Source organism: Prunus mume, linkage group LG3 (assembly GCF_029339155.1).
Source record: "Prunus mume cultivar Tortuosa linkage group LG3, ASM2933915v1, whole genome shotgun sequence".
NCBI lineage: Eukaryota > Viridiplantae > Streptophyta > Magnoliopsida > Rosales > Rosaceae > Prunus > Prunus mume.
Window position 1 is genome coordinate 16,411,838 of NC_142700.1, and position 13,026 is coordinate 16,424,863.

The 13,026-nt window shown below is 39.2% G+C and overlaps 2 protein-coding genes across 2 annotated transcripts; both read right to left on the reverse strand.

The window, feature by feature from the left end:
• Positions 1–111: 111 nt before the first annotated feature.
• On the reverse strand, positions 112–7,177 carry LOC103326515 (cytochrome P450 716B1-like). The gene is made up of 5 exons (XM_089048414.1): positions 6,984–7,177; positions 1,720–2,026; positions 873–1,314; positions 596–783; positions 112–503 (listed from the first exon to the last, which is right to left on the reverse strand). The coding sequence occupies exons 1-5, from the start codon at positions 7,175–7,177 to the stop codon at positions 201–203; spliced, it is 1,434 nt and encodes a 477-aa protein (XP_088904540.1). The 3' UTR covers positions 112–200.
• Positions 7,178–7,764: 587 nt separating this feature from the next.
• LOC103326476 (beta-amyrin 28-monooxygenase-like) lies at positions 7,765–10,100 on the reverse strand. The gene is made up of 4 exons (XM_089048896.1): positions 9,266–10,100; positions 8,644–9,085; positions 8,315–8,502; positions 7,765–8,200 (listed from the first exon to the last, which is right to left on the reverse strand). The coding sequence occupies exons 1-4, from the start codon at positions 9,758–9,760 to the stop codon at positions 7,898–7,900; spliced, it is 1,428 nt and encodes a 475-aa protein (XP_088905022.1). The 5' UTR covers positions 9,761–10,100; the 3' UTR covers positions 7,765–7,897.
• Positions 10,101–13,026: the final 2,926 nt, after the last annotated feature.

Below are 13,026 nucleotides of genomic sequence, written 5' to 3' on the forward strand. Positions count from 1 at the left end.
GCTGTAAGGGGGCAAAAACACCAATCCCAAAAGAACAAGAACTTTCAGTGTTGGTTTTGTTAGTTAATACCCACAAATGTAGCTTTGCATACCTTGTTTCAAAGGCATATATAGATAGCTAACACATCACTTACATTAAGACACGTTATCCTTCTAAACAAAGCATGATAACTATTTAAGTTGACAAAACATTTTAATACTTAACAAGGTTTCCTTGGCCTCATTTCTAAGGGCAGTCCTTGAGTAGGTACAGGCATGGGATCCCTACTGAATTTGTTGTCTGCACAGAGCTTCCATGTGAACTGAGTTACCATATAATGAATTACAACAAGTATTTCAATCCTGGCAAACTCGTGTCCTGGACATACTCGATGCCCCGCTCCGAATGGAATGAAGTTGTAGGGTGGAACTGATGCTTGGTTCTCGAACCTAGTTGGATCAAACTTTGATGGCTCTGGGAAAACGCTCTTGTCCATGTGTGTCATAGAAGTAGCCCAGCATATCTGACAGTATTGGATATTATTATCAGTTGTACGTTTCTGGAAGAAAATGGGACACGGATGCTAATAGCACTTTATTGTACATTTGAACTTACTTGCCACCCTTTGGGGATGAGAAAGCCATCAAAATCAATGTCTTTCAATGCCTTCCTGAAGCCACCAAAAACAGGAGGAGTTATTCTCATAGTTTCCATTGCTACTCTCCATGTGTACTTCATCTTGGCAAGGTCTTCCCATGTCAGAAACTCTCCTGGGGATTTGCTTTTAGCTATTTCTTCTTGCTCTGCAAGGCACAAATCAAGGGGCATCAGTTGCATTGGATCAGTGCCTTTTATGCAGGAAATTTGAAAATCTTGCCTCTAATATGCATACCCTGAAGAAGGGCTTCATAAACAGCTGGCTCATTAGCTAGAGACCGAAAAAGAAAAGTAAGAACAACAGATGAAGTGTCATGTCCTGCAACCATGATTAGCATGATATTGTGCAAGATTTCTTTTTCTGTTATAACTTCTTCGTTGTCATCATTTCGGATGCTAAGCAAGCAAGTGACAAGGTCCTGGAGTGGAGAAATAGTTTTCTGCTCAAGTTCCGCCCTCTTTTCGGATATGAGTTCCTTGATCATGTTTTGAACCCTCTTGCTAGTCTTGAGGCTGCGGTTGTAACGTGTGAACGGAAAGTTAACTGGGACTGACCACATTCCTTCTATCATTTGTTGGAAACACTCCACAAGTTCGTCTCTGCAAGTTCCTTGTTCAAGCCCGAAAAGCAGAGAGCACATTATGTTGAACGTGAGAATCTTCATCAGGGGCAAGGCCTATCAAGCAATAGAATTTAGAAACCTTTGTTAATTGACATTGATCTTTGTTTGTTGCTTTGAGTTCATTTTCTTTTTTAATCTGAAAAGAAAAAACAGGAGCAGAAGGCAATACAGGGAGGTTTCTGCTAGGTAACTCTTGTTTCACACATTCTAGGGACAGGATGCAGTTAGGTGGATAGGAAAAATGGCTTTGGCTGCCACAATTCCTATGATCAGAAAAACATGGTTGAAAAGATCTGATAGAAAAAGGAAAAAGAAAAAAAAAAGTGTTGAACAACAGGGTAAACTCTTTTTTCACCAAATGGTGGCATTTGAAGTAAAGTTATATCATTTCAAAACCCTTACAACTTTCTTTCTATTTTGAAATTCTATCACTGAAAGTTCTTGATAGGAATAACTTACTTTTACTTGTTGCTTGCCATGCCAATGCGTCTCAAGATGCTTCCTGGTTTCTTTGTCCATTTTTCCAACATATTGCTTCAGTGACTCAGGCTTCAAGAACAACATAAGAGCATTTCTTAAACGCTTGTGATCATTGCCCCTCATCTCCAGTATATTCCGGTCACCCAAAATCATACGAATAGACTCCGTTTGTTGGCTGGTAATGGTACTGCCATCAGCGGTGAATATAAACTTGTTTGCAGCCTGTCCATGAATGAAGACTGTTGGTTTCCCAAAGAGACTTAGCTTCGAAACTGAACCGTACTTTCTGTTGAAATATAATCCTTTTTGTGCCTGATTTCTTAGAGCCGAAGTCACCAAGGCTTATTTCTCATTTTCCTTTATGTCTAGTTTATATGATGTAATGAGAACTTTTGGATTATAGTCCAGATGGATTCTCTAGCTTAGATTTGGCATGACAAGTGTAAGCACCTCATAGGGTGACAGCTGTAATTCTGTTAGAGAAGAATCACATTTCTCTCTCTCTCTCAGTCACACTATGTAAGCCGACTGTTTGTAAAAATGTAATAGAACAGTGCCTTCTCATTCTTCTTCTTCCTCTCTAGCAAAATCTCCAGAATATACATCTTTCTTAAATCTAAAAATACAGATACAACCATAGAATTCTAACATGGCCTCAGAGCCAGGTTCGGTTGGTTGCTGGGCGTGAATCTGTGAGAATCAAGAGCTGGTGTTTTGGCTGAGCTGACGTTGAGCTCACTCAAAACTTCACGAAGTATCTTTGGTTGAATCCGATGTCTAACATGGCAGGATCAAGCTCTGCTGAAGCTTCACACACCAGTTTTCAATGGAGAAAACTATGAGTTTTGGAGCATTCGAATGAAGACCATTTTGAAATCTCATGGGCTGTGGGATTTGGTTGAAAATGGTTTTGATGCTTCAGATCCAAAGAAGGGAAAAGGAAAGGAAGAAGGATCTATGGCTGCTGAAGAAGAGAAGTCCACTTCGGTTGAGATTTTGATGAAGGATGCTCGTGCACTTGGGCTGATCCAAAGTGCAGTCTCAGACCAAATTTTTCCCAGAATAGTGAATGAAGAAACCTCAAAGGGTGCATGGGATATTCTGAAGCAGGAGTTTAGAGGCGATAAACAGGTACGAAGTGTCAAGCTACAAGGCTTACGTAGAGAGTTTGAATACACTCGTATGAAGGATAGTGAATCATTTTCTGTTTATGTTGCTAAACTGTTTGATCTAATTAATCAAATGAAAAGTTATGGTGAAGAGTTATCTAGAGAAAGAGTTGTGCAGAAATTGCTTATTAGCTTGCCTAGATCTTATGATTCTATATGTTCTGTGATTGAGCATTCCAAGGATCTTGACACTCTTGAAATTCAAGAAGTGGTTGCATCCCTCAAGAACTTTGAGCTCAGATTGGATAGGCACACTGAAAATTCCACAGAAAAGGCTTTTACTAGCCTGAACATAGAGAGTAAAAGTTCCAAGAATGGAAGCTCTTCTGGAAGTAACAAGTCTCAGAAGAACTGGAAGGGAAATGGGAAGAATTGGAGTAACAAGTCTAATTCTAACCCCAAACCAAATGCATCAAATGAAGGAACCAAAACACCTTGCAAGCACTGTGAAAAACTGCACTATGGCAAGTGCTGGTTTGAGGGAAAACCAAAATGCAGAGGATGTGGAAAGTTTGGACACATGGTCAAAGATTGTCATGGAAATCAATCTGTATAGAAGGTGAATTATGCCAATCAGGTTGAAGAAGCTGGAACACTGTTTTATGCATGCAATGTCATGACAGATGTGAAGTTGAACAATTCTTGGTATGTGGACAGTGGTTGTAGTAACCACATGACTGGAGATGAAAGGCTACTGGTAGATATTCGAAGGGATGTAACTTCCAAGGTGAAAATGGGGACTGGAGAGACAGTTCAAGTTGCAGGGAAAGGCACACTTGTGATAGAAACTAAGACAGGCAGAAAACACATTCAAGAGGTGATGTTGGTGCCTGGTTTAGAAGAGAATTTGCTCAGTGTTGGTCAGATGATGGAACATGGGTATTGCTTAGTATTTGGAAAGGGAATGGTGACAATTTTTGATGATTGGTCACTGCAAAATCCTATAGCTAAGGTTCCAATGACTAGCAATAGGTGTTTTCCTCTCACAATGGTACCTGCTACTCAGTTGGTGCTGAGAGCAAGTGTGACTCACAGCTTGCAAACTTGGCATAAAAGGCTGGGGCACCTTAATGATCAAAGCATTAGGCTGCTGGCAAATCAGGACATGGTTCATGGATTGCCTAGTCTGGAGAAGGATCTTGCAATTTGTGAAGGCTGCAAGCTAGGAAAGCAGCATAGAGACTCATTTCCTGCAGAATCTACTTGGAGAGCTCAGTTTCCACTAGAATTAGTTCACACTGACATCTGTGGTCCAATGCAAACTGCATCAATGTCAGAAAACAAGTATTTCTTGTTATTCATTGACGACTGTACAAGAATGGCTTAGGTTTATTTTCTTAGAAATAAATCAAATGCTTTTGATTGCTTCAAAAAGTTCAAAGCAATGACAGAACTGCAGAGTGGACATAAGGTGAAATCTCTTAGGAGTGATAGAGGTGGGGAATTCTTGTCAAAAGAATTTCTTGAGTATTGTAGTGAACATGGAATACAAAGGCAGCTGACAGTAGCATATTCCCCTCAGCAAAATGGAGTAGCTGAGAGGAAGAACATGATTGTAATAGAAATGGCAAAGTCTATGCTACATGAAAAGGGTCTTCCATATGAGTTTTGGGCAGAAGCTGTTCATACAGCAGTCTATCTTCTCAACAGGTGTCCTTCTAAGTCCCTTAAGAAGATGACACCATTTGAGGCCTACACTGGAAGGAAGCCAGGTATTGCACACTTGAAAGTGTTTGGATGTATATGTCATGTGCTCATTCCTTCTGTTTTGAGACACAAGTTGGAAGAAAATAGTCACAAATGCATTTTTGTGGGCTATGGACTCTGTGAAAAAGGCTATAGATTGTATGATCCTAAGACTAGAAAGATTATCTTGTCTAGGGATGTTTATTTTGATGAAGAAGCCTCATGGAAATGGGAGAATCCTAGCAATGCAGAGTTGAGAATGCCTATGTCAGATGAAAATCAAGGTACTGCAGAAACTGAACAGAGGTATTGGATGAACAAACTCAGTTCTTGGATACTCAAATGCAAGTGGAAGAAGAAATTGCACCTCAAGGGGAGGAAATGCTTGATAGGTCTCAAACATTTGATCACACACCTCACAAGTGGAGAAGTATTAATGACATCTTGGCAAAATGCAATATGTGCATTATGGAACCTGACAACTTTGAAGAAGCAGATTTGGATGAATCTTGGAGAAATGCAATGGAGGCTGAATTGGAGATGATTGAGAAGAACAATACATGGGAATTAGTTGATAGGCCATTTGACAAACTAGTAATTGGTGTTAAGTGGGTCTACAAGGTCAAACTGAACCTAGATGGTACTATGCAGAAGAATAAAGCTAGGCTAGTGGCTAAAGGCTACTCACAAAAGCCCGAAATTGACTACAATGAAACATTTGCCCCTGTGGCACGGCTAGATACCATCAGAACCTTGATTGCCCTTGCTGCACAAAAGGAATGAAGTTTGTATCAATTGGATGTGAAGTCTGCCTTTCTCAATGGCATTCTAAAGGAGGAAGTCTATGTTGAACAGCCTCAAGGATATGTTCAAGAGAGCAAGGAAACCAAGGTTTACAGGTTGAACAAGGCTCTATATGGACTGAAACAAGCCCCAAGGGCCTGGTATGATGAAATAGATGCCTACTTTCAACACTGCAGGTTTTAAGAAGAGTTTAAGTGAAGCTACTCTCTATATCAAAACAAATGACACCTCAAGTATTATCATTGTCTCACTTTATGTAGATGACATCATATATACTGGAAGTTGTCCTAAATTGCTTGAAGGGTTTAAGCAAGATATGATGCAACACTATGAGATGATAGATTTGGGTTTGTTGCACCATATTCTTGGCATGGGAGTGGTACAAACTGATAAGCACATTTTCATTCACCAAAAGAAATATGCTATGAAACTCCTTGAGAAGTTTGGAATGAGAGACTACAAGTCAGTGGCAATTCCATTAGTGGTGAATGAGAAACTGTGTAAAGAAGATGGAAGTGAAGCAGCAGATGAAAGTGAATTCAGACAGATTATAGGAAGTTTGCTTTATTTGACTGCCACAAGACCAGATGTCATGTTTGCATCTAGCTTGCTTGCTAGGTTTATGCACAATCCCACAAAGAGACACATGGGAACTGCCAAAAGAGTGTTGAGATATATACAAGGCACACTAGACTTTGGAATTGAGTTTGCAAAAGGGAAAACAGCTACTCTAATCGGGTATTGTGACAGTGACTGGGCTGGGAGTGAGGATGATATGAGGAGCACCTCAGGATATGCCTTCACACTAGGTTCAGGCATGTTCTCTTGGGCCTCCATCAAGCAAAGCACAGTTGCTTTGTCTCGAAGAGTATGTGAGTGCTGCAGAAGCAACTTCACAAGCTAAGTGGCTCAGATTTGTTCTTAAGGACTTTGGTGAAGAACAGATAGAAGGGACTCCAATTTTATGTGACAACACCTCTGCAATTGCAATGGCAAGGAATCCAGTTCATCACCAGAAGACAAGACATATAAGCCGGAAATTTCATTTCATAAGGGAAGCCATTCAAGCAAAAGAAATTGAGCTCATCTACTGCAAGACAGAAGATCAAATAGCATACATTTTGACTAAGGCTCTGCCTAAGGATCGGTTTGTGAGGTTGAGAAGCCTACTTGGAGTGAAATCAGCTAAAGGATTAGAAGGGAGTGTTGAAATATAATCCTTTTTGTGCCTGATTTCTTAGAGCCGAAGTCACCAAGGCTTATTTCTCATTTTCCTTAATGTCTAGTTTATATGATGTAATGAGAACTTTTGGATTATAGTCCAGATGGATTCTCTAGCTTAGATTTGGCATGACAAGTGTAAGCACCTCATAGGGTGACATCTGTAATTCTGTTAGAGAAGAATCACATTTCTCTCTCTCTCTCAGTCACACTATGTAAGCCGACTGTTTGTAAAAAAATGTAATAGAACAGTGCCTTCTCATTCTTCTTCTTCCTCTCTAGCAAAATCTCTTAAATTAATTAAACAGAATATACATCTTTCTTAAATCTAAAAATACAGATACAACCATAGAATTCTAACACTTTCTGATTCTTTGTTCAAGCCATTTTTCAGCAGTATTGGCACGCATGGCTCTGAGAAGACCAAGGCTCTGGCCTATTATGGGCAGCCCGAGTGAGCCTGGAGGAAGCCTATTTGATGACTTTTTTCTTCTTGTAAGGAGAAGGAATATGGGGATGAGGAAGAGGAAAACTGTGATGAGAAGAAGGATATCCATGATTTGTGAGGCTTTGTTTGTGGAGTGAAAGAACAGGAGTTTTATCCATCTTCAATTCAAAGAAAGCTAAATATGTTTTTGTTGTCTTCTGGGAGGGTATCTCATGTGCCTATAAGTCAACTATTCCATTTAGAACTCTGGAAACAAAACCCCCACCAGACTTCTTGGTTTACAAGTGCACTTATACTTCAATTAAAGAATGCACAGAATGCAAAGTACTTGTAATATAATAAGTAATAGTTCAACATCATGTGTTGTATAATTCACTGTTTCTATACATTTAATAAATAAATTAAAGAAATTAGTATAAGGGTGTCCAAGTTCTCTGGAATTATTCCCTCATTGTTTTTGTTTATTTAATCAGACAGAAAAACTTGACAATATAACTAGAACTTTTGTTTTTCGTTTTTGTTATTAAAAGGTTCCAAGTTCGAATTCCCCCCTTCCCTTGATAAAAGAACAAAAGAATGTTTGGAAAGGTTAGTCTAAAATCACAGAGACAGATTAGAATGGTTTCTTTTCAATTTTTGCATACAGACCCTGTAGATCTCATAAACGCTCTCGTGGCACGTTTTCGTGTAACGTAATATACAACCTCTAGAGGTAGCTCGATAGAATTTAATTGCTTTAAATGCATGAATAGCATATAATATCGTTCCACATTGAGACATTTCGTATAGCAAGCATGATAAGTATTGAAGTTGATCAAACATCTTAACATTACATTTGTTTCCTTGGCATGATTTCTATAGGTAGTCCTTGAGTAGGTACTGGCATGGGAACCCTACTGAACTTGTTGTCTGCGCATAGCTTCCATGTGAATTGAGTTACCATATAATGGATTGCAACAAGGATTTCAATCCTAGCAAACTCATATCCTGGACATATTCGTGTTCCTCCTCCGAATGGAACAAAGCTGTAGGGTGGAACTGATTTTTGGTTCTCGAACCTACTTGGATCGAACTTTGATGGCTCAGGGAATATGCTATCGTCATTGTGTGTCATAGGAATAGCCCAGAATATCTAGCAATATTCGATGTTAGGATTTTCATCAATATTTCTACCTTTTTGAAAGAAAGAGAATGAGAATGAGAATTTCTGTAAATATATACATGCTTATAATAAATTTGAACTTACTTGCCACCCTTGAGGGATGAGGAATCCTCCATACTCAATATCTTTCATAGCCCTCCTCATGCCACCAAAGACAGGAGGAGTTGTCCTCAGAATTTCCATTGTTACCCTCCATGTGTACTTCATCTTAGCAAGGTCTTCCCATGTCAGAAGTTCCCCTAAGGATTTGCTTCTAGCTATTTCTTCCTGTTCTGCAAACACAAATGAACAAGCATCAATACATTACAAAGGTTCCAACTCATTAGCGATCCAATGGAATAAGGTAAACTCAAACGCTTCATTTTTCGTATGTCATGTAGAATTTTAGGAGTAGGGGGATTATATATGCATACCTTGAAGAAGGGCTGCATAAACAGCAGGTTCATTAGCTAGAAGCCGCAAAAGAAAAGTAATGACCACAGATGAAGTGTCATATCCTGCAACCATAACTATTATGATATTGTGCAAGATCTCTTTTTCAGTTATTTCTTCTTCATTGTCAACATTTCGAATGCTCAGCAAGCAAGTGATAAGGTCTTGGAGTGGTAAAGCAGTTTTTTGCTCAAGTTGCATCCTCTTTTCACGAATTAGTTCCTTAACCATGTTTTGAACCCTCTTGCTTGCCTTGATGCTGCGGTTGAAACGCGTGAACGGCAAGTTAAGAGGGACTGACCACAGTCCTTCTATCATTCGTTGAAAACACTCAATGAGTTCGTCTCTGCGAGGTCCTCGTTCAACCCCAAAAAGCAGTGAGCATATAATGTTGAATGTGAGGTTCTTCATGAGAGGCAAGACCTATGAACAACGGAAAAACTTTGTTAATGAAATGTGAATTTTCATTCAGCGAATAAGTGTAGATTTACATATCTGTTTAACTAATTGGCCAGCTAAACGCCTTTGCAGTAGGTATGGTCCCAACCTATATGAGTGCTAAGTGTAATTTACTCAAATGCTTTTTATAGCGCTATAACTTACTGTTATTTTTTGCTTCCCATGCCAATTCAACTCAAGATGCTTCCTGATTTCTTCATCCATTTTTCCCACATATAGCTTCAGTGACTCAGGCTTCAAGAACACCATAAGAGCATTTCTAACTCGCTTGTGATCCTCGCCACTCAGCTCCAATATGTTCCGGTCACCTAAAATCATTCGAGTGGACTCAGGTTGTTGGCTGGTAATGGTTTTGCCATCATTGTTGAATACAAACTTGTTTGCACCCTGTCCATGAATGAAGACTGTTGGCTTGCCAAAGAGACTCAGCTTTGAAACAGGACCATACTTGGTTATTCTTTGTTCAAGCCAATTTTCTGCAGTGTTGTTGCGCATGGCTCGAAGAAAGCCAAGGCTCTGCCCTATTATGGGTAGTCCCAATGAGCCCGGAGGAAGCCTTTTCGATGATTTTCTTCTTCTCGTAATGAGAAAGAAGATGGGGATGACCAAGAGGAAAATGGTGACAAGAAGGGTATTCATGATTTGTGTGGCGTAATTTGTTTTTGCAAGAGTGTGACGGAGGGATTCAAGAGAATGAAAAATCAATGCATATGGGGGGAGTCTAGTAAAGGAAAGGAAAATAAGATAAATGCTTTTTTCCTTTTTAAGGTTTCAGATGGGTGTATCGAAATATGCAGAAGCACATTGGTTTTGCAGAACTAGAAAGAATCCATACATAACACAATTATGGAGAAGAACATGGGTTTTACTGGTTCTTATAGTGCAGTGAAAACTCTGTTCATGATGGCAAGTTTGGCTTGGAATATAATTTCAGCTGTTTGATAGTGCAGCGATGATACCTCAGCTGTTTGTTTTTAGCTGTTTGTACACACACCACCCATTTGGTTAAGTTAAGGACTGAATGGGTTTTTATCATCGGACTTGGTTTGTTTAATAATAAAAACTTCATTTCATGGAAATTTCCGCCTAGTTTGTAAATACATAGGTTTCATGTGTCACAAATGTCAAATGCATGAAGACACACACTATCTTTGTCATGATTCTGAACCCCGAACGTGTAGGACAAATTAGGTTCACATGATCTTTGCTGTGTACTTTGAAAACATCACATTGATGACTTGTTGTTTTCACTTTTTGTTGTTTTATGTATTCTGGAATTAGATAAGGTTTTTGTGACCAATAAACTATACAAAGACTAATTGTAATCATCATTACATTGTAAGCTATTATATGGGGAATCTAGGGTTTGCCAAGATGGTTGATTCCCTGGAGAGTATGGACAAAAGGGTACACTCAGGTTCTAAGTATTTTACCCGTTTTCTGAAATAGAGGTTGTTGAACCAAAAAAAAAAATTATAAAAAAAAATCGTGGGTTTAGATAACCCCCATAACGTTGGGTGGGTGATTCCCACAACCACATGACACTTGCTTTCAAAACAAATGGCAAACAACGTGTGTATCAGATTGTCCCTATTCTTATCCCTAGAAAAAAGGAAGGGATAAATAAAGGAAGAGGATAATCATATAATGGTGGGAAGAGATCGTGTTTATTTTTTTGGCAACTCCATTCAGCAGAGAGGCTGCCCACTTAGCAAACGTGCTTCCCCAACTGCTGTTCATCTTTTGCCTATAAAAGACATGAACGTAAAGGAGGGGAAAAGGGGAGAATGTGCTGTAGAAAAGTTGGGGGAGGCTGAAAAAATAGCCTGCAAGGCGATAAGGGCTTGGAGAAGAGGTAGCCGTGAGGCTGCAGAGAAAAAAAACACAGCGGCAGACTGTGAAGAGATACCAAAAAAAAGGCCAACAAGGCTTGGGGAACATGGAGGATGCACGGCAGTGCTGAAGAAATGTGACAGAAGCAATCAAGGCTCCTCTCTTGAGGTCCTCCATGTTGGGTGCAACCCTTTTAATTGGGTGGCAACCCTCAAATCAAACTCTTGGATGATGAATCCATCATGGGTGGCAACCTTTAAATCATTTTGTTGGATAATAAATCTATAATGGGTGGCAACCCTTCAATCAAAATTTCCTGGATGTTCAATCCATCTTTGGGTAATAAATCCTGAAATCAAAACAGTGGGTTTCGCACCCCAGAAACAAAGCTTGGGTATTTCACCCTGAAAACAAATATGGGTTTTCACCCTCAAAACAAGTTTGGGTTTTTACACCCCAAACAAATCTTGGATACAAAATCCACCATGGGTGTGCAACCCTCAATCAAATACTCTCTGATATATCCGCTTTGGGCACAAAGCTCATTCATTGAGTTCTCCGGATGACAAATCCAATTTGGGTACAAAACCCACAAACAGAAACATTGGGGGATTAATCTCACAGCAAATAAAAAAATCAGCTGCATGCACATAAAGGAGAGAAACAAAGCTTGAAAACGGAGGCCACGTTGTGCAGCCCATCCTTGAATTCCTCATCTGGGGATTGTTTGCAAACAATCAAAACAAAGGATGGAGATCCTTAAAAAAGGGAAAAAGGATAGCCACGTTCCTGTTGGCAACTTCTGGTTGCGCAGCAAACCAAAAGCAAAGAAAACAAAAGCCAAAACTAAAAAAAGACGAGAGGAATTGGCTTGGTGTTATGTATGGCAGTAACAAAAGAAAAGGGCGGCTTCCACTGAAAAGAAAACAAAGGGAAGGAGAGTAAAAAAAAAGGGAAGTGGTGTCAGCCACTTTGTTTCGAAAGGGAGAAGAAATTCAAAGAAGAAAAAAGAAGTCAAAAGACCAAAAAAAAAAATAGAACGTGGCGTCAGCCTTAGTTTCTGTTTTGGGTTTATTTCAACTCTCTCTCTCCTTTCCTTCTTTTCTCTCTTCTTCACATATCCAAAAAAATGGGCCAGTCAAAATATCGTAGGCCCGAAATAAAATAATGGACTGTCAAAAATAATTGTCCATTGATTTTCAAAGGCCCATAATATTTAATGGATGATTTAAATAATTATCCATTAAATTTATCAAGGCCCAAACTGATCAATTTTAAACATCTTCACATCCTATTATATTGTCAATTATACGGAAAAATTAATGGGATAATTGAAATTACTCATTATTCTTCTTGGACATTGACAACAAGAAAAGTGGTACAAAACCATCCAATTTTTTATGGGTCATCTACTCATGCAAATTTCATTGAGATTAATTTCAAATCTCTCAAACACAAATTCTTAATTAGTGGGCTACACTCACCCATTGATTTCCAATTTTTCTCATGGGCCATCTACCCATGAAAATTCCAATGAGATTAAATTCAAATATCTCAAACACAAATTCTCAATTAGTGGGCCACACTTACCCATTAATTTCCAATTTTTCCCATAGGTCATCTACCTATGAAAATCCCCAAATTATCTCAAAGTCACAAGTTCTAAATTATTGGGCCACACTTACTCATTGATTTCTAATTTTTTCCATAGGTTATCTACCTATGAAAACCTTCAAATCGTCTCAAAGACACTAACTCTAAATTATTGGGCCACACTTACCCATTAATTTGTAAATTTTGGAACTACGTCGATTTGATCCCATTAAGGGTACGTAGATAGTCTAACATCTCAATAGACGCAACCACAACCAAATTCTCATCAATCAAATCTCCACCCAAATCATTTCCGAACTACGCTGGTTTGATCCCATCAAGGGTACGTAGGCAGTCTAGCATCCAAATAGACGCAACCGCAACCAAATTCCCATCAACCAAACCTTTACACAAATCAGTTTGGAACTACGTCGGTTTGATCCCGTCAAGAGTACGTAGGCAGTCTAGCATCCCACTAG

Coding starts and splice junctions, on each gene's coding strand:
- LOC103326515 (XM_089048414.1), bottom strand. CDS start 7,177: ATGGATATCCTTCTTCTCATCACAGTTTTCCTCTTCCTCATCCCCATA. Junction 2,027..6,983: donor CTTGAACAAAGAATCAGAAA/GTGTTAGAATTC, acceptor ATATTTCAACAG/AAAGTACGGTTCAGTTTCGA. Junction 1,315..1,719: donor ATGGCAAGCAACAAGTAAAA/GTAAGTTATTCC, acceptor ATTGCTTGATAG/GCCTTGCCCCTGATGAAGAT.
- LOC103326476 (XM_089048896.1), bottom strand. CDS start 9,760: ATGAATACCCTTCTTGTCACCATTTTCCTCTTGGTCATCCCCATCTTC. Junction 8,503..8,643: donor TTATGCAGCCCTTCTTCAAG/GTATGCATATAT, acceptor TTGTGTTTGCAG/AACAGGAAGAAATAGCTAGA. Junction 8,201..8,314: donor TCATCCCTCAAGGGTGGCAA/GTAAGTTCAAAT, acceptor GAATATTGCTAG/ATATTCTGGGCTATTCCTAT.